At 39.6% G+C, this 25,728-nt stretch overlaps 2 protein-coding genes across 5 annotated transcripts in view; one reads left to right on the forward strand and one right to left on the reverse strand.

Moving 5' to 3' along the window:
- The window catches only part of LOC139029629 (uncharacterized), a 66,579-nt gene extending 59,479 nt beyond the window's left edge, over window positions 1–7,100 (reverse strand). The window contains exons 1-2 of the mRNA XM_070465879.1: window positions 6,860–7,100; window positions 1,407–1,495 (exon numbers count right to left, since the gene is read on the reverse strand). Coding sequence (XP_070321980.1) covers window positions 1,407–1,495; window positions 6,860–7,100 — 330 coding nt within the window. The remainder of the gene's footprint in view (window positions 1–1,406; window positions 1,496–6,859) is intronic.
- Window positions 6,963–25,647, forward strand: ZNF557 (zinc finger protein 557). Of its 4 annotated transcripts, none has more exons than XM_020890694.2 (8): window positions 6,963–7,051; window positions 7,911–8,002; window positions 11,614–11,740; window positions 12,283–12,371; window positions 13,251–13,377; window positions 19,600–19,695; window positions 20,176–20,258; window positions 20,752–25,647. In XM_020890694.2, exons 3-8 carry the CDS (start codon window positions 11,710–11,712, stop codon window positions 21,532–21,534), a joined length of 1,209 nt encoding a protein of 402 aa, XP_020746353.2. In that variant the 5' UTR covers window positions 6,963–7,051; window positions 7,911–8,002; window positions 11,614–11,709; the 3' UTR covers window positions 21,535–25,647. The 4 variants fall into 4 exon arrangements, with proteins under 4 accessions (XP_020746353.2, XP_020746352.2, XP_070320876.1 ...); XM_020890693.2 differs by having other exon boundaries at window positions 6,999–7,087; XM_070464775.1 differs by having other exon boundaries at window positions 6,999–7,087; window positions 20,755–25,647.
- Window positions 25,648–25,728: the final 81 nt, after the last annotated feature.

The following is a 25,728-nucleotide window of genomic DNA, read 5'->3' on the forward strand; positions in this document are numbered from 1 at the left end:
ACAATTCTAAAGCATCAATTCTTCGGTGCTCATCCTTCTTTATGGTCCAACTCTCATATCCTTCCATATATGATTACTGGAAAAAACCATAGCTTTGAGTATATAGACCTTTGTCAGCAAAATGATGCCTCTGCTTTTTAATATGCTGTCTAGGTTTGCCATAACTTTTCTTCCAAGGAGCAAGCATCTTTTAATTTCATATCTGCAGTCACTGTCAGCAGTGATTTTGGAGCCCAAGAAAACAAAATCTGCCACTGCTTCTACTTTGTCCCTTTCTGTTTGCCATGAAGTGATGGCATGGGATGCCATGATCTTAGTTTTTTGAATGTTGAGTTTTAAGCCAGCTTTCTCACTCTTCTCTTTCACCTTCATCAATGGCTCTTTATTTCCTTTTTTAGTTCTTTTCTCTTTATTTGCTTGCAAAATTTTTTTGTCTTGAGCTTTCAGAAGGTCAATTATAGTGTCTTGGCATGATCTTTCTGTGGGGTAAGGGCAGAAGAACTGTTCGAGTTCTGCTTAGCTTAAAATCTGTAGTTTTATGACTTTCTCCATGCTTGAGATATTTTCAGCTAATAGTTCTTAAATTATTTCTCAGCCTCACATACTTGATCTTCTGTTAAGAGGACTTCAAGGACATAAATATTACATTATCTGCTATATTTTCACAGGTCTCTGAGGCTTTGTTCATTTTTTTCCCAATCTATTTTCTGTCTTGTTTAGATATATTAAATTCTATTGATCCAAACTCAGATTCACCGCTTCTATCATCTGCCAACTCCAATATACTATTGAGCTCACCCAGAGTTTTTTCTTTCAATTATATTTTTCAACTCTTCAGTTTTCATTTGGTTTTGTGCCTTCTATTTCTTTGCTGATATTTTCCATATTTTTGTTTCAAGATTTTTTTCTAATTTTTAATTGAAAAAGTTTGTGATGGTTGCCTTAACATTCTCAAATTTAATTCCAAAGTATGAGATATTCCACGGATAGCCTCTTATGATTGTCATTCAAAGGTAGTCATCCTATGACTGTCTGTGTCCTACTAGTAATTTTCTTGGTCCCTGACATAACCTATGATTTTTCTATACTTTTTATTCTTTCCTGGACTTTTTACATATTGAGATACTCTAGATCCTTTTTAATCTTCCATTTTCACATACATTTATCTCAGTTAGATTTATCACATTGGTCCTGGTATCATTTTGTGTGCCCTGATTCCCATGACAATGCAGTTTTCAGAGCTCTTGGAGTGCCACTCTGTCCTGCCTTGGAAGACAGCATAGGCTCTCGCACTGCAGTTCAGATTTTATAGTTTGGGCATATTATATGAGTTCACATTTGCTTTATGAGGTGACTGCTAAGCACTTCTTACGCAGCATTGAAGAATCCCTTTCTTGAGCTCCTACCTCTCCAAGGTCCTCCTCCCTTCCTCTCTGAGAGAATGAAGGATGCCCCATGCCACCTCTGGGCGGGAGTATAAGTTTGGACTCCATGTCTAGTGAGAAAAGAAAAAGGACATGTCACCCTGGGTTTCCTGCTGCCATTGCATGCTAAGAAACTTCAGTCGTGTCAGACTCTGTGCAACCCTATGGACTGTAGCCCACCAAGCTCCTCTATCTATAGGATTCTCCAGGCAAGAATACTAAAGTGTGTTGTCATACCCTCCTCCAGGGGATCGTCCTGACTCGGGGATTGAACCCCACATCTGTTATGTCTCTTGCAATGGCAGGCAGGTTCTTCACCACTAGCGCCACCTGGGGAGTCCTGCTGCTGCCATTACATGAAGGCAAATGTCCAGACCTCCTTTTTAGTCTCCCCGATACCCATCCCACAGGCTATATCCTACACCTGTGGGAGACAATAGGACAAACTCCCAGCTTTGTCTCCACTGATATACACTGAATATGAAAGCACCCACCTGGATTGCTGGCTGTTTTCTGCTGGAGGTGGGGTGAGTAGGAGAGCAGATTTCTGACTTACTCTTGTTGATGTTGCCCAGTGGGCCTATAGCATGACTTCCTACGTCACTTGCTGTCATGGGGCTAGAGAGTCAGTGAGGCCTGGGTCAGCAGGAAAGAACATACCTTACGCTATCTGATGACCTTAGATGGGTAACAGGCATCTATACTTCCTACTTGGTTCCCACTGATGTCAGAGGGTTATCCATGGTGTTTGGGTGGTGAAGCACAAGTTTTGTCAAAAACGTTTCTGTTCTGTGAGTCCCATGTTCTAATCTTTTGGCCAAAGAGAACAGGTCTTCCTTGGGGTTCTGTTAGGCGGGTTAAAATGGAGGAAGTCTTGTTCAGGCTTCAAAAGCAGGGGAGCAGGCCTCTGACCTGCTCCTGACCTGCCTGGACACTTCCTGGATTCCGAGCCCGCCTGCAAACACAGCTGGTTAGGGAGCACTTTAGATAAGAAAGGAAGTGAATCTTGGAATTTTTCAGCCCCTGGAAGTCTGGCCAACCCCCCGGCGTCTAATGAAATCCTATGACTTGTAAGGTGAAACAAAACAGCAAAAAATTTTAAAGAGGTTAAAGTAAAACCAGAGCTGCACTTTTGTGGGCAAACTGATGATATCAGTTTGTGGTGGAAGCTCTTGAAACTGTGATTTGAAGTCTCATCTGTGGGGTGGATGCACCCCCACCCCCCTGGCCTCCCGGGGCCCTTTTCAAATTGGGACTCCAGATTGCTGTAAACTAAGGACTTTCTAGTGCTTTTTAAGTTTGGATGTAGGTTGGCCCAATTTGGTGATTTATATGCAGTTACTTCTCTGTTGTTTCTATTTCTCTTTTTTTAATGACTGTAGATTGAAATTAAGTCAAATAATCTTCTATATAAAGTTGAAGTGGTTTATATGTATAATGAGTGATTTCTTTGTTAAAAAATCCTTCAAACCTAAAATGAAAGTAAAACTTTCAGCAAAACAGGTTCTTTTTGTTTGTTTGTGTCTGTTGGCAATTCCAGGTTGCAAGTTTCTCTGGTGATCAGTATGAGATAAACAGGTGCTTCAAATAAAACTTAAGACCTCACTGTTGTGTTATTCCTCAAATGCGGAGGTTCTTTCCCAGTCTGTCTGCTCTTTTCGTCTTTCAATTTCCACACATAGTCTGTTTAATTATTTCCATGGTTTTTAATTGTATTTAGCATAGAGAGTCAAAAAAATGAGTCTACACTGTCTTATCCAGAACCAGAAAGCACATCTTTTTTTTTTAAGCGTTTAATACCATTTTAATATTTTCTATTTTAATATCTATTTCTATTCTTTGAATTACATATTAGGATGGGTAATATGTCTTAAATTTATTTTATTGTGACAAAAAACACACAACGTAAAATTCACCCTGCAAGCAATGTATAAGCACACATTACATTATGTTCAACCGCATGCACACTGTTGTGCAACGGATTCTCAAAACTGCGCCCCAGCATTAGGCATGAGTGAAACTCTATACTCACCAAACAACTCCCCAGATCCTCTTAACCCTGTCTTGGAAACCACCTTTCTAATACATTTTTGACTACTTCAGATACCTCATTTAAATGGAACCATGCAACCTCTGTTCTTTTGTACTGATCTATGTCGCTTACCATTATGCCCTCAAGGCTCATGCATGTTGTAGCATATAACAGGATTTTCTTCCCTTTTAAGGTTAAATAATATTCCATTGTATGTATATGACTCATTTTCCTTATTCTTTCATCCATTAAAGTTCATTTAGGTTGTTTACATCTCTTTGCTGTTTTTAATAATGCTGCGATGCATTTCTTTTCCCCTGCAATTTATTTTTAAAAATGACTTCCTGGCAGTTTGTGAGACTGGAAAAAATTCTTCTTACATGCATTAACATTGTAAATTACATTAATTTATGTCAAATTAATTTATGACACAATGTCATAAATTAACATCATAAATGTCATTAATTACATTTCTAAATTTCTAAAGTATAAATATTTGTTCAGTTCAGTCGCTCAGTTGTGTCTGACTCTTTGCAACCTCATGGACTGCAGCACACCAGGCCTCCCTGCCCATCACCAACTCCCAGAGTTTACTCAAAATCATGTCCATCGAGTCAGTGATACCATCCAACCATCTCATCCTCTGTCGTCCCCTTCTCCTCCCACCTTCAGTCTTTCCCAGCATCAGGGTCTTTTCAAATGAGTCAGTTCTTCACATCAGGTGGCCACAGTATTGGAGTTTCAGCTTCAGCATCAGTCCTTCCAATGAATATTCAGGACTGATTTCCTTTAGGATGGACTGGTTGGATCTCCTTGCAGTCCAAGGGACTCTCAAGAGTCTTCTCCAACAACACAATTTAAAAGCATCAATTCTTTGGTGCTCAGCTTTCTTTATAGTCCAACTCTCACATCCATACATGACTGCTCGAGAAACCATAGCTTTGACTAGATGGACCTTTGTTAGCAAAGTAATGTTTCTGCTTTTTAATAAGCTGTTACTTATTTGTTACTTAACAGTAAATTTTGTCTGATTATGATTTGTATTAATATCAATTCATTAATAATTTAAGAATTTTTCATCAAAAGTTTTGTTATAATGGATTTTTTGTGTGTGTTTATGTTCAGGAAGCTTGCATAATATGGGATACCTGATACATGAGTATTTAGTAAAGTTTTGTAGTAAACCTCTAGGATAGGAAGGACCTTCCTAGATTTGAGACAGAAATCCAATTAATAAATAAAGTGATGGATATATTTAACTATATGAGAAGAAAACTGCAGTTTTATTAAACTGTTTTCTACATACTTTTTTACTTGCTATAATGATATTATTTTACTAATGAAAATAAAGTTCTATAATGATTTTGAAATAAAATAACTATTGAAAATGTCAATGAAATATTTATATTTTAGCAATACACTCCCATTGATTTCTTCATCTGTAAAATGGAGATAGATAATAGTATCTTCCTTATGGGTTGCTGTGAAAATACTCAGAAGTAAAGTGCATTAAGTGGCTTCAGTGGTAAAAAACTCACCTGCCAATGCAGGAGACACAGGTTTAATCCTCCCATTAGGAAGATTCTCCTGGAGAAAGAAATGGTAACCCACTCCAATATTCTTGCCTGGGAAATCCCATGGACAGAGGAGCCTGGAGGGCTACAGTCCACAGGGACACAAAGTGTCAGACACAACTTAGTGACTTAACGATGTACAGAAAATGCCTGTAATGTATTGTGCAATGTAATGTGCTATTCATTTTCCACCAGGGTGATTACCATTTTTTTTTAATACTTGAAGTCTGTGATTCTTAAATTCTATTTTTGCAAAGAGATCCTTTTCAAAATAAATTCTACCAAGTCTGATGATCCCTTTGGAATGAAAATTCAGGTTTCTGTGTGTGTGTTTGTGTGTATCTATACACCTATATCTCAAACAAAACTTTAAGCCTTGTGAAAAGCTACTTACCGAGACTTTATTCTGACTTCCACAAAGAACTTCATTGTTTTTCTGGTTGTAATTCTGTATTTCTAAATTAGCTACTTATATGGCTTTTTCATTTTTCAGCTTTTGATATTTTTCTAATAATCTTCTTCTCTGAGAAAATTAGCATGTAGTTCTCTTGCTATGTTAAAATGTAATTCCCCTTCCCCCAATATAATTATATAATAAGTTAGGATAAATTGGAAGTCAATGACTATTGTTTTACTACATAGATGTTTACCATTCTAGGACTTGAGTCTGATCCAGATATTACGATTACATTTTCTTTCTCATTTTTTTCTTTGGATCATCTAAATGGTAAATTTCTCCTTTTTGTTTAATTTCTAAGAATTCATCACTGGTTTATCTTTCTCCAGTATAAATTTAAATCTCTTTTCAGTAGATTCAGATGCAATTTATCAGCTTCAGTTCCTGCTTAGGGCCTTCCCTCTTGGGATTGTACAAACACATACATAGACATACCTATATACACTGTATCTGGTTGGTTAGAGGAGAAAATTATGGTTATCTCTGAGCAAAAGGGCTGGGAGATGGTATGAGACAGAACATTTTACTGACTGTACCACTGTTTGAAGATTTCCTATATGTGTATCTATGACCTAGCCCCCTCTCCCACAAAAAAATTAAAATAAAATAGCGTTAGATCCCTATCCACTGGTCTGTGATAGCAAGTTAAAGAGAAAATGAATATACGATCCAATTTTATAAAAAATTTAAGGACAGCCGTCAAAAAAAAAAAAAAATCCTAAATTTGGCATGTGGTTTTGTTGGGCTATGTGAGGTTCCCGAACATGGGGAAAGGACTGAAGAAAAGCTGTTTGTTTAGCTTTCATTTACTTGTTGTTGTTTAGTGGTTAAGTCATATTCCTCTCTTTTGCCCGTTAGGCTCCTCTGTCCAGGGTCTTTCCCAGGCAAGAATACTGGAAGGGGTTGACATTTCCTCCTCCAGGGTATCTTCCCCACCCAGGGATCGAACCAGCGTCTCCTGCATTGACAGCTGGATTCTTTATCACTCAGCAACCAGGAACTCGCCCCGCCACCCGCACCCCGCAACCTGTACAGCCTGGGGAATCCATGGACCCCCCCGCACACCCCCGCCAACCCGCCGCCTTCAATCCAGTCCCTCGAGCCGCCTTCTCCCGCTCTCCGGCCGGTTTAGCCAAGCCCCACCCCGGCATTATTCCCGCCCCCGGAACTAGTCTCTGCCCAGCGTTAGGCTTAGACTCTAGCACCGCCCCCCAGATCCGTACCCAGTCAAAGCCCCGACCTTAGTCCCCTAACAGGACGAGCCCTCCAGGCTTGGTTCCGCCCACAAGCGGGTACCCGCCCACAGCCCCGCCCCTAGGGCCGGTTTCAGTCCCTGGCTCTGACCCACACTGCGGCCCAGCCTTGGACTCACTACGCAAACGAGAACGCCTCGTCCGAGGCTTGGGTGCAAGGCCGCAGTCGCCCGCCGCCTCAACCCTGCAGGGCTCCACTGTCCGCGGCGGCGAGATGCCGGAAACTGAAGCCCCTGCTCCAGCCCAAGACCGGAAGCGGAAGCGTCGATGGTACAGAGGAAGAAATAGCGGGGCGGCTCGCTGAACTGTGGGTACGGTCTTCTTCGCTGGGGGATTGGATTCACGTGGTACGTTCGGCATCATTATAAGAGGCAGGACTCTGTGGGCTGCCGCCACTCCTGGCCTCCCGTAGGAGTCAGGAAGGGGCATGAGTCTGGGGCACCCTGGTCACGGGCTATAGAGTTCCTCCCCCTTTCCCGTGAGCCGCGTTTCCACCCCTGGGGCCTCAGGCTGTTCCGGCAGGTCGGCGCATAGCCTCTGTTTCCTCCTAGCTCTGGGCACCACTGTCCCCTCAGAATTCCCCATCTCCCCACCATCTTTCCCCGGTGTGTTTTCTGAAACCTCCGAGGGGACATTTAGTCGTCTGGAGGCATTGTTTTGATTGTTACAAATGGGAGGGGCTGCTACTGGCTTCAAGTGGGTGGAAACCAGGGATGCTATTGGACATCCTACAGTGCACTAAATAGCCCCGTGACAAAGCATTATCAATAGTGCTGAGGTTTGGAAACCCTGTTCTAGGGTCTTAAAATCTGCAAAGCCCTGAATGAACTTAAAAGGTTAGCGGAGACACTTTTAGTGCCCTTGAGTGACGAGTCTTGTTAAAAGTGTCTGGAATCACAAAAAGACAGTCACTATCCAGTTAAAAGAGTTGAGCAGAGCGAATGAATGCGCACCGCGTGAAGCCGCTTCCTCCTACTCAGAGGGCACATGGCTGGACAAGAATCAGGAAAATCTAGTCGTAACCTGTAATTACGTGTTAAAGCGGTGCAGTAAATATTAATACAAAGAGAGAAAAGTGAATGGTGTGGCCCTTCCATCCAGCGATTGTATTATGCCTCCCAAAAAAATCTCAAAAGCAATCTTTGTATTCTTACCCCCGCCACCCCACAGACAAGTAAATTATATCTGGAGTTCAAGTCTGAGTTGAAACCAGTCTCAAGGTTCACCTGTCCTCATTGACACGTGGATTTCCGTGTGACCAGGTGAGTACCATGTGGATCTTGTAGAAACAACTTCCAGCAGCCTCAGCTATGCAGAACTGCTAACAGGTCTTTCCTGTGCTCAGGCTGTAAACACAAGGAGTCACTGAAAGTGAAAATATCTTTAAGGAAAAAAAAAGTATCTTTGATGGGGATTATATTCAAGGGAAAGATAGTAAGGAGTGTAGTGATGCATGTGTAAATAAGTAAATACAGTTATGTGCAAATAAATGCACATTAAACAAGCATGTTAATAACTATACATAAGTAACAAATAGATATTTACTTGCATTCCATAATACTGAAAATTTTAGGATTTTATGTATTTTAAGTATGTTTTGTATATTTGAGTATAAATATATACTTCTATGTGTATCTGTAGTATTAAAAGTCATCCCACTAAAGACTAGCAGGACCACTTAGCAACATTCCTCAGGCCTGGTTCAGTTTGACTTCTAAAACCCTGTAAATCTTCCACAAAGATTCAGAACGGTACATGGGGGGAAAAGTAATTTGTACTTCTTTATATTGGCAACAAATTCAAAATTGAATTAACCAGCAGCCAAATGTCTTTTGAGCAAGTGTTTGGTTTTATTTTGTGTTTTGTTTGTTTTGTTTTATCTTCTGAGATTTAAAAATCAGTTGGAGGAATACTGAGCAACAGCTTGTCGATGCAAGGGTAGGGCAGTAGTTTCTGCAGATTATACTGTACACCTTGCCTTCTGATAAGAATTAACTTTATTTCTTTAACTTTTTCTGAAATAACAGTCTGGTGATTTATATTGCAGAGAATCGTTTTGAGTAATAGTATATTGTTGGTTTTCACTAATTGTGTTTGCGTGTGTGCCTTTTTCATTCTGTCTTTTCTGTAACATTCTTAAGGGGAATGCTTGCTTGTCATGCAGTAGATATGCTTTGAGTGTACAATTTATGGTAACCAACTGTCCTCTTTTATTCGACTGAGGGGTTTGCTGGGCTTGCCAGGTGGCTCAGTGGTAAAGAATCCCCCTGCCAATGCAGGAGACCCAGGTTTGATCCCTGGGTTGGGAAGATTGCCTAGAGAAAGAAATGGCAACTCACCCACTCCAGTATTATTACCTGGAAAATCCCATGGACAGAGGAACCTCACAGGCTACAGTCCATGGAGTTGCAAAGAGTTGAACATGACTGAGTGACTGAACCCTCATGCATGAGGGTTTTGCCAGGACACAGAATATTTTGGGTTCAAACTAGAATTAGGACTCTAGGCGTGGATTGAGAGAATTAATATTGTTAAAATGTCCATAGTACTCAAGACAATATACAGATTCAATGTAACCCCTATCAAAAATCCAGTGGTATTTCTTACAGAAATAGAACACCTAAAATTTGTACGAAAGTGCAAGAACAATGGCTTATAGTTTTCAGTATATAGGTCTTTCACACCCTTGGTTAAATTCCTAGGTATTTTATTCTTTTTGATGCAATTGTATAATGGGATTGTTTTCTTAATTTATTTTTCTTATAGATCATTATTAGTGTAAGGAAACAACAGATTTTGTGTGTATTGGTTTTGTACCCTGCAACTTTACTGAATTCAATTGTTACAAGTTTTTTAATGAAATCTTTATGGTTTTCTACATGTAAAATCATGCCATCTGCAAATAGTGGAAAGGTTTTACTTTTTTCTTTCTGATTTAGATGCCTTTTATTTCTTTTTCTTGCCTGATTGCTCTGGCTGAGACTTCCAGTACTATGTTGAATAAAAGTGGCAAGAGTGTGGGCATCCTTGCCTGTTCCTGATCCTAGAGGAAAAGCTTTCAGCTTTTCACATTGAGTATGATGTTAGTTGTGGGCTTATTGTACATGGCCTTCATTATCTTGAGGTATGTTTTCTCTGTACCTTCTTTGTGGAGCGTTTTTATCATAAATGGATGTTAAATTTTGTTGAGTACTTTTTCTGCATCTATTGAGACAATTATATGATTTTTTCCCCTTATTTTGTTTATGTGGTATACCACATTGATTGAATTGAACCACCCCGTTATCCCTGGAATAAATCCTACTTGATCATGGTGTGTGATCCATGGTGTATGATTTATTGTTGAATTTGGTTTGTTAATATTTTGTGGAGGATTTTTGCATCTGTTCATCAGGGCTGTTGACCTGTAATTTTCTTTTTTTGTGGCTTCCTTGTCTGGTTTTCAGTATCAGGGAAATACTTTCCCTGTGAACTGTGTTTGAAAGAATTCCCCCTCTTCTATTTTTGGGAAGAGTTTGAGAAGGCTTGGTGTTAGTTCTTCTTGGAATGTTTGGTAAAGTTAATCTGTGCAGCTGCTTGGTCCTGGGCTTTCATTCACTGAGAGGTTTTTGATTATGATTCAGTCTCCTTGCTAGTGATCAGTCTGTTCAGATTTTGTATGTCACTCAGAGAAATAGAAAATGTGAACTACTGATGTTGACAGGGTGGCTCAGTGGTATAAAATCTGCCAGCCAATGCAGGAGACATGGGTTCAATCCCTGGGTCAGGAAGGTCCCCTGGAGAAGGAAATGGCAACTCACTGCAGTATTCTTGCCTGGGAAATCCCATGCACGGAGGAGCCTAGCAGACTACAGTCCATGGAGTTGCAAAGAGTTAGACATGAGTTAACAACTAAACAACAACAGTCTTTCAAATAGATTCCTTGTAGTATGATTGACAGGAATATGATAAGCGTTTTGCATTTCACTTGAGGTTGACAGATTTCCTTCCACAGGGGCTGTATTTGTACCCCAACAGTATATAAGAGTGCTCTTCTGTACTGCCTTGGCAGTGAAAGGTGTTGGCCCCGGTGTCTTTGCTGATCTGACAGATAAGAAATGGTATCATTTCAGTGCAATCTCTGTCTTTGTTCTGTAAATAAGATCAGTGGCAGTTCTACCAATTGAATAGGTAGTGTTGGAAACTGAACAAAACTGTGTCTCAGAGTGGGTGGGACATAAGGAAATGAGATAGAGAGTGAAAAAAAAAAAAACTTTGGCTGTGGTGAGGGAGAGAGACTGGGTGGTAACTAGAAAGAAAACTCTGTGATTAGAATATAGTAGTGTCTCTCTACTGGAAACACTGCATTGAGTTTAAATGGTGCGAGGAAGTCCAGTAGAGTGGGAGAGCTTGAAAGGAAGGGCAAAGTAGAGATAATTGCAGGTGTCCAGCTGCTAAAAGGGATGGAGCACAGAAGAGAGCTGCACCACCCAGCATTGTAGAGAAGCCAGGTCCTGATTTATAACCAGAGAGGGAGAAAACCATGGTGCAGAATACAGTTTTGGTGACAAGATGGGAAGGTAGATTCCTTCTCACGAAGATGACTAAGAAGTAGGATGCAGGACCATTTGCTGAAAGTGAAGATGTATTTGTTACCTATCTCTGCGTGACAGATCATCCCCAACCTTAGTAACTAAAACAGTAATCCTTTGCTGGGCTTCCTTGCTGGCTCAGTGGTTAAGAACGTGCATGCCAGGGCATTTTAAAGGTAGCAGTTTGTACAAACACATATTACATTTTGATGGAGGACGTGGTGGACAGTCTAAGAAAGGCTCATCCTCAGTAGCCTGGAGAGAGAGACTGTGACAACTTCATATTTTCCCATTCATTCCAGAGCCCAGTCCTGAGTGCACTGTGGGGACAAAAGGAGGGGCATCCTGGTTCTCCAGCTCCCTGTTGCTGAGGAAAACGTCTCTGTCTGAATTGCAGGATGGCGACCATGGTCCTGTCCCCTACTTGTGGTGAGTTTGAGGGGCAGCCCTCAGAACTGACTAAGTGCTAGAGTCTCATGCACCACAGAGCCGGTGGAGGGAGGGGACTGAGCAGATGAGGCGTGAATGTTACTCCTGGAGCCCCAAGGTCACGGATGCCTGACTGTCTGCTTCTTGGGATTTGGGACTTAGCTGGTTTGTGAATCTGGGGAGACATCACCTGTGTCGCAAATGCATGGGAGCTTTTGAATTATACTTCTGATTCTTTGTATACACTTGAGCAAGTAACAGTGGTATCCTTTGGCAGTTCAGTTTCTTCATCTGCAAAACAGTAATAGTCCTTTCTTCCTCCAGTGTGGTATAAGACCTTTGGCACTATTTTCTGACCCTGAATGAGACAGAGGTCCGTTCTGCCTCCGGGGGAAGCTGGGTGTGGGTGTTTGGGTGTCGGTATGTCCTCTCTATGTTGGGGATACAGTCAATTACAAGTAGGTGAGGAAGCCTAAGCCTCCAGGTTTGTGAGTGAGAACAGCGGGCAAGCCTGGGTTTTTGGGGTATTTCTTCTTCTCCAGCTCAGTCGTCCCTGTACACAGCCCCTCACCAGAAAGGATACACAGAGGAGGAAGGGTTGGCCAGTGGCTTCCTGACAGACTGGTTACAGGTGAGTCAGACATTCCTGTTTCCAGATTGTACTCCTTTGACCAGAAGTTGGACTTGTCCCTTCAATGACCTGGAGCTGGATCAGGTTTTCAGGCATCTGGTGGAGGGTTTGGGTCGACCCAAACAACGTCAGCACATGTCAGCATTTACTGCCATGTCGAGCTTCCTCCAAGGTCACTGTCTACACCATGTTTTGCTGAGGGTTTTGTTTTTTTAATTTTACTGAGGTGTTGATGATTTACAATGTTAACTTCTGCCGTACAGCAGAGTGACTCAGTTATACACACACATATATTTTCTTTTTCGTATTCTTTTCCATTATGGTTTATCAAAGGACATTGAATATAGTTAACCTGTGCTATACAATAGGACTTGTGGTTTATCCATCCTATATATAATAGTTTGCCTCTGCTAATCCCAAACTCCCATTACTTCCCTCCTTCCCCCTCCACCAGTCCCCTTTGGTGAGAGTTTTAAGGGGAAGCTAGGGAAACACATGACTGTGTCCTAAACTCAGGCAGTTGCTGGTGGCCACTGAGGCATCTTTCATCCATTTGCCAAGTACTTCTCTGATTTCTGCGGTGTCTTAGGCCTGTGCTCAGCCTTTGAGGTTGAGGGGAATTTGATTGCAGGATGTCACGGTCTCACTGGAAAAGAAAATTGCCTGTGTGTTAGGGGCACATGTGGCCCTGGGGGCGGACATGAGTAGACAGGAGATGAGTGTCCAGGGCCGAGCCCAGGAGCAGTCGAGAGCAGAGCTCAGAACCCTGCCCCATACAGCTTTGACTCTCTCTTCCTATTCTTGTCGTCCTTGGCTTTTATTCTCTCAGCATTGGTGGGGATAGTCCTTAGTTAAACCACGGTGTTTATGGTGGTTTAGGACTTGGTGACTTTCAAGGACGTGACCGTGGAGTTCAACCAGGAGGAGTGGGCACTGCTAGACTCTTCTCAGCAAAAGCTGTATAGAGATGTGATGCTGGAGAACTACGGGAACCTGGCGTCGCTTGGTAAGCCCTACATCATCCCTGCATTTATGTAATGACTCAGATAATAAGACTTTTTTAAAATTGAGGTATCTATCATTCTTATAACATAAAATTCACCATTTTAATCATTAAAATTTTTTTTAATTTATTTTTTAAAAGTTTTTAATTGAAGGATAATTGCTTGGCTTTTGATATAGTCAAAGTTGTGCAGCCATCAACACTAATTTCAGAGCATTCTCATCACTCTTAAAAGAAACCTATACCCATTAAAGTGATCAGTACGTGTTATCTTCCCCACCCCCACTGCCTGCAACTATTCATTTGCTTCCTGTTTCTGTGGATTGGCCTATTCAGAACATTTTCGTATCAGTGGAATTATGAAATATGTGATCTTTCTGTCCCATTTCTTTCCGGCAACTTAATGTTTAAAGGTTTAGCTCTATTGTAGCATTTATAGATTCTTTATTCTTTTTTATGACTGAATAATCCATTTTATGGATATACCACATTTTGTTTATTCATTCATTGGTTATTAACATGGGTAGTTTCCACTTACTGGCTAGTTTAAATAATGCTGCTATGAATATTTGTGTCCAAGCCTTTGTTTAAACACCTATTTTTAGTTCCTCTTTGGTATATATCCAGGAGTGGAATTTTGGGTTTTATATTACTATGTTTAGTTTTCTGAGGAACCACCAACCTGTTTTTTACACCAGCTGCACCAATATATGAGAGTTCCAATTTCTCTGTATCGTCCCCCAATATTTGCTTTTTTGAAAATAGCCATCATATTGGGTATAATGTGGTTTCTCACCTGTTTTGATTTGAGTACATGCTCTGTTGTCTGATTCTTTGTGATCCCATGAGCTGTAGCCTGCCAGGCTCCTCTGTCCATGGAATTTTGGCAAGAATACTGGAGTCCGTTGCCATTTCCTGTTCAATGTTTTGATTTGCATTTCCCTAATTACTAATGAAACAGAACATTTTTTCATGTAATTGTTGACTGTATGTCATTTTTGGAGAAATGTCTTTTCAAGCCATTTTTTAAATTTGGTTGTTGATCTTTTTTGTTTTGGGGTTTTAGAAGTTTATTATATTCTGAATGCTAGACCCTATCTGCAAATGGTTTCTCCCATTGTGTGATATCTTTTCATTTTCTTGATAGTGTCCTTTGATACACAAGTTTTAATTTTGATGAAGTCCAGTTTATGTGCTTTTTTCTTTCCTTCCTTGTGCTTTTGGTATCATACCTAGTTATTGCCAAGTCCAGTGTCCTGAAATTTTGCTTCTATGTTTTTCTCCAAAATGTTCTAGTTTTACTTTTTCAATGAAATCTTTTACCTATTTGGAGTTAATTTTTATATGGCTTGGAGAAATTGTCAGCTTAATTCTTTTGTGTATATCAGTTCAGTTGTCCCAGCACCTTTGTAGCAGAGACTGTTCCTTTCCCCACTGAACTGTTTTGGACCAGTTGCCAAAAGTTATTTGACCATAAGCATGTGAGCTTATGTACTCTCAGTTATTTTCCATTAACCTGTGGAAACCTGACATAACCTGATGGATCTGTCATTGTGCCAGTATCACATTGTCTTCATTACAGTTACTTTGAAGTAATGTCAGTAAATGGGATTCTTCCTACTTAGTTCTTTTTCAAGATTGCTTGTTGTCTGTTCAGGATCCCTTGGCAATCCATATAAATTTTAGGGTCAGCTTGTCCATTTATTTAAAAAAAAAAAGTCCATTAGAAATTTGATGGTGATTTCATTGAATCTGTAGATGATTTTGGTTAGTATTCTCATCTTGGGTGTGTGCTCAGTCACTCAGTTGTGTCCAGCTCTTTGCGACCCTATGGACTGTAGCCTGCTAGGCTCCTCGGTCCATGGAATTTTCTAGGCCAATATGCTGGAGCAGGTTTCCATTTCCTACTCTAGGGGATATTCCCAGCTCAGGGATCGAACCCGCTTCTCTTACTTCTTCTGCAGTGTCGGGTGGGTTCTTGACCACTAGTGCCACCTGGGAAGCCCTAGTATTGTCCTCTTAATATTAAATTTTTGAATATATATCCTCTGTTACTTACTGTTAATTTGCTTTTGTCATGGTCCAGTAGATACTTGATATGATTTTATTGTTTTTAAATTTATATAGACTTGTTTTGTGACCTAACGTATGCTTTGTTACAGAGAATCTTTCACATGCACTTGAGATGAGTGTATATTCTGTTGTTGAATAAAGTGTTTTATGTCTGTGAGGTCTAGTAAGTTTATAGGATTGTTTAAGTCCTGTGTTTCCTTGTTGGTCTTTTAACGAGTTGTTCTACCCATTACCCATTATTAAAAGTGGGGCATTGAAGTCTGCAACTATTATTGTAGATCTATTTCTCCCTTCAATTCTGTGAGTTTTGAACTTATACATTTTAGACCTTAGTTGCTAGGTAGTATATGTCTGTAATTATCATATCTTCTTGATTAATTGATCTCTTAATCATGGTGTAATATCTTTTTTGTGTCTTATAACAGTTTTTGTCTTAAAGTCTATTTTGCCTCATAGTAGTATAGCCACATTCTCTCTTTTTTATCTCTTGTTTGTATGGAATTTGTTTTTCCATTTGTTGATTTTAAACCTGTTAGTGTCTTTAGATATAAAGTGAGTCTCTTATAGATCACGTATCCTTGATTATTTCCTATCCGTTCTGCTAAAATCTGCCTTTTAATTGTGACAGGTTAATCCATTTACTTTTAATGGAATTCCTTATAAGAAGGACTTAGTTGTGTCATTCTGTTTTTTTCTGTATACTGTATATAATTTTTCTTCCTCCATTATTGTTTAATTTTGTATTAGATATTTTCTAGTGGACCATTTTGATTCCCTTTTCATCTCTATTTCTATTTTTTAGTTATTTTCTTAGTGGTTGTGGGAGGGATTACAGTTTTAATTTTAGACAGTCTGTTCTGATTTAATATCAACTTTATTTCAGTATACAAAAGATTAACTCCTGTGTAGCTGCACCCCTCCTTATACTTTTTTTTTAAACAAATTATATCTTTATATGTTGTATTCCATTACACAGGCATTTCCCTTTTAAATCATTGGGGAAAAAGGGGGAGTCACAGCCAAAAATAAAAGGGAGTTAAAAATCCAAAAAGAAACAATTGTTTTTGATGTTTATATTTACCTGTGTATTTTCCTTTATTGGTGTTCTTCATATGTTTGTGTGGATTTGAGTCAGTCTTCATTGCCCATTCATTTCAAGCTTAAAATATTCCTATTAGCGTTTCTTGTAGGATAGATATGTTAATGACAAATATTCAGATTTTGTTTATAGGAATATCTTGATTTATTTTTGAAGGGCAGTTTTGCTACATATAGAATCTTTGGTTAACTTTTTTTTAAAAGTAGCTTGGGTATATCTTCCCAATGTCTGTTGCCTATGCTTTCTCATCCAAAATTGGCTATTGCTTTTACCAATAATTCGGTGTATGTGTTGAATCACCTCTCTTGCTGCTGTCAGGAATACTCTGTGACTTCGCAGAGTTTAATTATATTGTGTTTTAGGATGGATTCTGATTCTTTGAGTTTATCCTGTCTTGGGTTTGTTAAGCTTCTTGGTTGTGTACATTATGTCTTTCATCAAATTTGGGGAAATTCTTAGCCATTATTTCTTTAAATATCCATTCTGTCCATTGTCTTCTTCACTTAAGGGACTCCTATTATGTGTATGTTGGTATTCTGTGAGTCTTTTAGGTGCTTGTCGTATTTTGTTTCTTTTCTTTACTTCTGTTTTTTCAGACTGAGTAGTATAAATTGTCCTATCTTTTTAGTTACTGATTCTTTCTTCTTGCTCAAGTCTGTTGTTGCACCCCTCTTCTGAATTTTTCATTTCAGGTATTGTACTTTTCAACTCCATAATTTCTGTTTGGTTTTGTTTTATGATTTCTCTCTTTAAGATATTTTCTCTTTGATCAGAATTTGTTTTTATGGTTTCCTTTAGGTCCTTGATCATACTTAAAATAGTTAATTTAAATTCTTGGTGTAGTCACCAAGCCCAAAATTTGGGCTTCCTCAAGGATAGTTTCTACTAATTATTTTTTTCCTGTAATGGACCATCAGTTCAGTTCAGTCGCTCAGTCGTGTCCAACTCTTCACAGTCCCATGGATCATAGCACACCAGGCCTCCCTGTCCATCACCAACTCCCAGAGTCTACTCAAACTCATCTCCATTGAGTCAGTGATGCCATCCAACCATCTCCTCTGTCGTCCCCTTCTCCTGCCCTCAATCTTTCCCAGCATCAGGGTCTTTTCCAGTGAGTCAGTTCTTCACATCAGGTGGCCAAAGTATTGGAGTTTCAGCTTTCACATCAGTCCTTCTAATGAATGCTCAGGACTGATCTCCTTTAGGATGGTCTGGTTGGATCTCCTTGCAGTCCAAGGGACTCTCAAGAGTCTTCTCCAACACCACAGTTCAAAAGCATCAATTCTTCGGCACTCAGCTTTCTTTATAGTCCAACTCTCACATCCATACATGACTACTGGAAAAACCATAGCCTTGACAAGATGGACCTTTGTTGGCAAAGTAATGTCTCTGCTTTTTAATATGCTATCTAGATACTTTTGTTTATTTGCCTGCCTTATAGTTTTTTGTTGTTGAAAACTAGACATTTAGAATGTTGTAACATAATTCTGGAATCACTTCTTTTCCCATCCCTAAAGTTTGTTGATCTTGTTTGTCCTAGTTGGTGTGATATCCATGTTATCTTTTTGAACTTGTTTTTGTAATGTCAGTATTGGTTGTACATGGCCACTGAAAACTGTTCTGTTAGCTTAGGGGTTGTTGTTATTTTAGTTTCTATGTCCAGCTCTTTGCAACACCATAGATTATAGCACACCAAGCTCCTCTGGCCATGGGATTTCCCAGGCAAGGAGAGTAGAGTGGGTTGCTATTCCCTTCTCCAGGGGGTCTTTCTGACCTAGGGATCGAACCTCTGGCTCCTGTCTTCACAGGTAGATTCTTTACCACTGAGTCACCAGTGAAACTCCAGCTTCATGGTTAACTAATGATTTATCAGAGATTTCTTTAAACAGTTGGAACAAAAAAGTAAAAAGCTCCTAGTCTCTCTATAGAGGGGCATACCTTCAAACTCAGGCAGTTTACAGCTTTGCCTCAGTTTTCACTTCCTCCTTGTGCCGAGCCTGAAGGCCTGTCAGTGGTGAGGCCTTAGTGCCCTCTCATGGCTTTCCTGAGCGTGTGCCCAAGCCTGGGTGTGCATGTGGCTGTCCAGAGTCAAAGGAGTATGAGGGAGCTTTATAAAAATTCCCCCAAACATTTTAGGTTATACTTTTACTCTGGGCTTCTTGGTTTGCTTTTTGCTTTCCTCTGCTGTTTCCATTTGCCTCAGGCAGTAGTGGCTAATATATTGCCTTTTTAACGCCTTCAGCACATGCCCACTGTGTAACCAGCTCAACTTTTGGAGAGTTTGGGGTTAGATAAATAAAGGCAAGCCCTTTGAGCCAGTCCTTCAGGGAGCCACCAGAAAGGCCGAAACAAGCCACCAGAGTGTGTTGAGAACAGGGTCTGTCCCGCGCCCCCTAGTACTAGGAGTTGTCTTCAGTGTCACAGCCAAAGAACTGGACAGAGGATGAGTCAAGGGTCAGTTAAAGATGTCAGCTATTTTTTGTCCTTGATTAAGCATTTTCCTGGTTGCTGTAGACTTCTGGTAAGTTTTCAGGGTTCTGATAAAGTTGTTCCGATAGTTTTTCCAGTTTATTCACTGCTTCTGTAGAGGGAGGGACTTTTGAACCTCCATATTCCATGATTTTCATTGTTGTTTTTTCTCACCAGACCTCAAGTTTGTCTCTGTTTCTGGGGTGCAGGAGTATGGTGATGAAGGAGACAGATATGGTCCCCATGCTCGTAGAGCTATTTAGTGCCTTCCCTATGAGCTGAATATTCCTTCCCCTGACTTTATATTTTCCATAGTTAAAAGCTTTATTATAGCTTTTGGATTGTGTATTTAAACTTGGGCATGGACTTTGGGACTGTGTGTGCCCTGTCACCCTGGATATTGAACGAGATTGCTTGTACTTTTGTTTCCTGAGAGTTACTATAGCCATTAGAATTTAGATATAATTATTCCATTGCTCCAAAAGCCACACTTCCCCATCTTCAGAATTCTTGACTTCAGTTCCATAGAGTTGCTTGTCACGTGCACAGGCCCCCAATAGCACATGTCTTTTCTCCGTGAATAGGATATCATGTTGATAAACCCAGTCTGATCTCCCAGTTGGAGCAAGAAGACAAGGTGATGACAGAGGAAGAAGGAGTTCTCCCAGGCACCTGTCCAGGTGAGCTCTAGGAGGATATGAGGAATTGTCTTTGAGGTGTAGCTCTAGCCAGTGATTCAGGGCATGGGAGTGTTACATTGGAGGTACCTAAAATGTGTTCTTTTCTGACAGAGATGGCCAAAGACATTTGGTATGAGCTTCCTCATGCACCTTCTTTCTTTCCTCTTTAACCCTCTGTTCAATGTCTTCTACTTTAGTTTGGACTCAGAGGGGGGAAAAATAATGTCTCTTTTCCTTTTTAAATAAGTCTCATATGAGCTCTTTTTCTGATTTCTTCCTGGAACTTTACCTTCCTGATAATTCCTCCTAGTGTAAATCTCTGATCAACCCTAATCCTTTTGGAGTCCTTTTTTAGTGCCTGTAATTTGTATACTCATATGCCTTTCCTTGCAAACCTCCTCAAAAACCCTAACCCCTCAGTTTGTTTTTACTCATATTTCTTTTCACCATTAACTTAAACTCATTTTCAATTTGTTTTAGATTTGGAAACGGTACTTAAAGCAAAATGGTTAACTCCAAAGAAGCATATTTTTAGAAAAGAACATTCTAATGGTGTTAGAGCGGTAAGACCAACGTGGTAATTTCTGGTTTTTCTCAGTAGGAAAATTTCATAAGTTAGAAAAGCAACAAAATAATCAGGGAAGTCATTATAGGTAAATGTCATTAACATATGAAATAATGGTGTTTCAGGAGAGATACTGTAAATCAGTTGTGAATTTAGAGAAAATTATAAATTAGCTCCAGACTTGTTTCTTTGCTGAGAATTCCCACAAGTAATTACTTCCTTAAATGTGACTGTCAAAATATAAAGTAGTCTTAAACTTACTAGAAAATGCTCTGTGAATATGATAAGGACTTTTGGCAATGCATCTGTCTGTGTTCTCTTAACTTGTAAAAACTCAGACTGGGCAGAAGCCATTTAACAAGCATTTAAAATAGATAACCACAACATCAATGATAATAATGTAACAGAGTTCCTGGGAGAGAAAATGTGTAAAACAGCCTTAAATATTTAAAAAATATTGTAAACTATAGTTTTCATTCATCTCTTGACAGGAGAGGAGTCATCTGGGAGTGAAACTCAATGAATGTAATCAGTGTTTTAAAGTCTTCAGCACAAAGTCTAACCTTACTCAGCACAAAAGGATTCATACTGGAGAGAAACCCTATGACTGTAGTCAGTGTGGAAAATCCTTCAGCAGTAGATCTTACCTTACCATTCATAAGAGAATACATAACGGGGAGAAACCCTATGAATGCAATGACTGTGGAAAAGCCTTCAATGACCCTTCCTCTCTTAGACTGCATGTGAGAATTCACACTGGAGAAAAACCCTATGAATGTAACCAGTGTTTTCATGTTTTCCGCACTAGTTGTAACCTCAAAAGCCACAAGAGAATTCATACGAGGGAGAATCACCATGAATGTAATCAGTGTGGCAAGGCCTTCAGCACGAGGTCCTCCCTTACTGGGCACAATAGTATTCATACAGGAGAGAAGCCTTATGAATGCAGTGACTGTGGGAAAGCCTTTAGGAAGAGCTCATATCTGACACAGCATATGAGAACTCATACTGGAGAAAAACCCTATGAGTGTAATCAGTGCGGAAAGTCCTTCAGCAGTAGCTTTTCTCTTACTGTTCACAAGAGGATTCATACTGGTGAGAAACCCTATGAATGCAGCAACTGCGGGAAAGCGTTTAATAATCTCTCAGCTGTTAAGAAACATGTGAGAACTCACACTGGAGAAAAACCCTATGAATGTAATCATTGTGGAAAATCTTTCACTACTAATTCTTACCTTTCTGTGCACAAGAGAATACATAACAGGTGGATATGAATGCAGTAACTGATTTCTTATCTCTCAGACAACTTGTGACAACTCAAACTAGATGTATGAGTCAGCTGCTGCTGCATAACAAATTTCCCCTTGAAACATAGTGGCTTTAAACAGCAAACATATATTATCTATAGATCAGGAATTCAGAACCAGCTTAGATGTGTAGTTCTGGTCAGGATCTCATGAGGTTGTAGTCAAGATGTCAGCAGGAGCTGCCATCCTCCACTTTATTGCTAAAGAGTCCACTTCCAAAATGGCCCACTGGCATACCTGGCACGTTAGTAGCTGGTTGTTGGCAAGGAACCTTCATTTACTCACCATGTTGGATTCTCTACAGGGTTAAAAATCTTTATGATGTAGAAGCAGGGTCATCCCAAAGCAGTGGATTTAAAGAAGAGCTAATGCAGAAGCTACAGTGTCTTTTATAACCTCGTCCCGGAAGGACATATCATCACTTCTTCCATACTTTAAGGGTCACACAGATCACTCCTGATACATTGTGGGAAGAGACCATGCTCAATGTGAATACCAGGAAACAGAGATTGTTGGGAACCATCTGAGAAATCACTGAAAGAGAGCCTTCAGGAGACCCTCATTCTTTCAGTCTGTTCAGTATGAAGTAATTCGGTAACTCCTGTGTAAATTCACTCATGAAAGAAACATCATAAGTCCAAGCTTCATGATAAACTTTCAGCTCAAACTCACCCTAATGTTCACAAAAGGTTATGTATTGGGAATAAATCTGAGGAATACAGTTGTGATATCTAGGGAGTCATGTCACAGTTCACACTGAAGGGAAAATCCAATGAATGTCATCAGAATGTAAAAGCCTTTAGGGACACTTGTCCCTAAAACATCCTTTAGAACATGTGTGAGGAAGCACTACAGAGGAACACTCATGTAAGGAATGTGGAAAACCCTGTAGCACAAGCGTTTTTGTTAACAGAAGATGAAATTTCAAGTACCGAGTACTATGGGAAAGCCTTCAGGGTTCTCTCAGTTTTTAAGAGACATGAGGATTGATTCTGGAGAGAACAAACCACTGAATGGCATCAGTATTGGAAAGCCTTCCAGTTTCCCACATTCCTTAAACTTGTGAGTATAAAGAAGGAGGGAATGCCTTTAATGATACCTCTTACATTAGGAAAAGTATGGAATTCCTGGATGCAAAAACCTGCGAGTGGATTAATTTTGGAAAGTCCTTCGATGACTTCCGTCTTCGCTGAGTTGTGAGAAGTCACCTGGGAGGGGCAGGAGGGAGCCCGAGAAAGTACTCAGCATGAGATTGCCTTAGCTCTCCTCTGAGTGGCTGTGGAACACTTTAAACTGGGGATGGAAAGTGTAAATGTTATGAGTGTGGGATTACCTTTCAGTGTCTCGTCCTTAGGTTGGGGCAACTGGTTCTTTAATTTTCAGTCTTTTTGCTTAAGTAGCAACATTTGAGTCTGCAGCTGTGCCCTAAAATAAACCTTAAGTTATGTTCTGTAGTTTTGTATGTAATACATTTATCATCATTGACTGTAAAACTATTAATACACTGCATATTCATAAAGGTATTTCTGACTATTTCCTGAGTGAGTTAGTTTATCCTAGTAAAAGCTAGGATAATTGCTAAACACCTTTTAGCAATTGCTAAATAGCTGAATTGCTATATACTTTTTTCTAATTTAATGGCATTTTTATTAAATGGATTTTATGATACTGATTCTTTTTTATCTTTCTATTCTAGTATGGCAGTTAAAATAGCCTCTTTATCAATGTCCATTTTCCCCTCTGTTTTCTTAAAAGAAGAAGATTTTTTTCTTTAAACTTTTTTTCAAGTTGTTGATGAGTAGTATTGAAAATAGTCAATCCACAGGGCATCCCCAAAGCCCAGGGAGGTGGTGTTCTGCTCTGCTGGCTGTGAGAAGTAGGTGCAAGTCATGGAGGGAAGTGAGGGGGCACATCATCGTCTGGCTTGTCTGCCTCACCCATATCCTGTTCATCTTACCCATTCATTCTTGCGAAGGTGGAGTCAAGCTGTAGAGTTGGAAGAACTATATTTTGATCATGATGACAGTGACCACAGTGTGGCAAAAATCACAATGAGTGGGCTCTCTAAGAGGCTCTGGTTGTCTCTATCACCTTCAGGCTGCTTATTCCTAGACTTCTTACATGATTTAGAAGTACCTTAGTGGTTGAAACTCAAGTGATTTTTTGTTTGTTTGTTTTTGAGGTGATTTGTTACTGTCCTGCTGAGTAATATTATTAGTTGGTCATTTTATAAATGCTCCAAGATTATTTGAAAACTCTGTGTGTGTGTGTGTGTGTGTGTGTGTGTGTGTGCGCGCGCTCAGTCGTGTCCTACTCTTTTTGCGACCCCATGGACTGTAGACCTCCAGTTTCCTATGTCCCTGGGATTTCCCAGGTAAGAATACTGGAGTGGGTTGCTCTTCCCTTCTCCAAGGGATCTTCCCGACCCAGGTATCAAAGTGGAGTCTTCTGTGTCTCCTGCCTTGCCAAGTGGATTCTTCATCAGTGAGCCACTTGTGTATTCTCTGATTTTCAGATATAGAGTGTATTCTCATTAACTCAAGCTAAACGTGTTTTCAGATATATTAATAGTATGTACCTGCAGGTTTTTCCCCTCTCTCAAACATAATTACCAATAGATGTGAATTACAGTTCTCTACCATGGTTGTGGATTAACAAATTCTTTTTGGTAATTCTGTCATTTCTTTCTTTATGTATTTTAATGTAATGTAAATAAAGTACATGCATTTCTGAGGTGGTTGATCAGAAACTGAAGGGGAACTGAAGAGCCTTTTGATGAGGGTGAAAGAGATGAGTGAAAAAGCCAGTTTAAAACTCAGCATTAAAAAAACTAAGATCATGACCTCCAATTTCATCACTTCATGGCAAATAGAGGGGAAAAAGTGGAAACAGTGGCAGATCTTACTGGGCTCCAAAGCCACTGTGGATGGTGACTGCAGCCATGAAATTAAAAGATGTTTGCGTCTTGGAAGAAAAGCTATGACAAACATAGCATATTAAAAAGAGATGTGGCTCTGAAAAAAAAAAGATCCATATAGTCAAAGCTATGATTTTTCCAGTAGCCATGTAAGGATGTGAGAGTTGGACCAGAAAGAAGACTGAGTGCCAAAGAATTGATGCTTTTGAATTATGGTGCTGGATAAGTCTCTTGAGAGTCCCTTGGACAGCAAGGAGATCCAACCAGTCAATCCTAAAGGAAGCCAACCCTGAATATTCATTAGAAGGATTGACACTGAAGCTCCCATACTTTGGTCACCCGATGCAAAGAGCAGACTCACTGGAGAAGACCCTGATGCTAGGGGAAAATTGAAGGCAAAAAGAGAAGGGAGGTGCAGAGGATGAAATGGATGGCATCATAGACTCAATGGACCCCTGAATTTGAACAAACTCCAGAAGATGGTGAAAGACAGTGAAGCCTGGTGTGCTGCAGTCCCTGGGGTCCCAAAGAGTCAGACATAGCAACTGAACAACAGAAAAACAAAAACTAAAGCATTGAGAGGAAATAAAATTCCTGATTAAATAGAGAATACCATCTTTATCCATGATTAAAACATTTTAATGAGCTCATTTTCTTTAAGACAAATATGTCTTAAAGTATGATATAGATAGAAACATAGTATAATTTTTAGAAATTAGAGATGCTGATTCTCAAATTCACAAGGAAAGGAATTTATTCAAAGAGAAATAACTTTTATTGGGGGATAAAATGAGAGAGGATGTGGGGAAAAGTAACATACCAAAATATTTCTCTGAAGTTTGTTATTGGAGGAAAAAACTGAACAAACTGAATATTAATGTAGAGACTCCAGAAAAAGCCCATGTTTATTTGGAAACTCAGGAGTTAAGATTAAGTTTCTATTTTAAGTAAATTGCAAAATTATGATTTGAATGAAGAAAATATACTACCAGTAATTTTAAAGATTTTAATTTTTTAATTGAAGGATAATTGCTTTACAGAATTTTGTTGTTTTCTGTCAAACATCAACATGAATCCGCCATAGCTACCAGTATTTTTCATTGGCTACTTTCTGCATTCAGAAAAAAATATTATTTTCAATAAAAATCTCTGAAAGAATTGCATTAATGTGTGAAAAGCATGTATACCTTCAGTATTTTCTCCTAATAGGAATCTTTCCTCTTGTCAGACATAATAAAGGGTGG

Source organism: Odocoileus virginianus, chromosome 3, assembly GCF_023699985.2.
Source record: "Odocoileus virginianus isolate 20LAN1187 ecotype Illinois chromosome 3, Ovbor_1.2, whole genome shotgun sequence".
In the NCBI taxonomy this organism is placed as follows: Eukaryota; Metazoa; Chordata; class Mammalia; order Artiodactyla; family Cervidae; genus Odocoileus; species Odocoileus virginianus.

Coding starts and splice junctions, on each gene's coding strand:
- ZNF557 (XM_020890694.2), top strand. CDS start 11,710: ATGGCGACCATGGTCCTGTCCCCTACTTGTG. Junction 19,696..20,175: donor TCTCCCAGGCACCTGTCCAG/GTGAGCTCTAGG, acceptor AATTTGTTTTAG/ATTTGGAAACGGTACTTAAA. Junction 20,259..20,751: donor ATTCTAATGGTGTTAGAGCG/GTAAGACCAACG, acceptor ATCTCTTGACAG/GAGAGGAGTCATCTGGGAGT.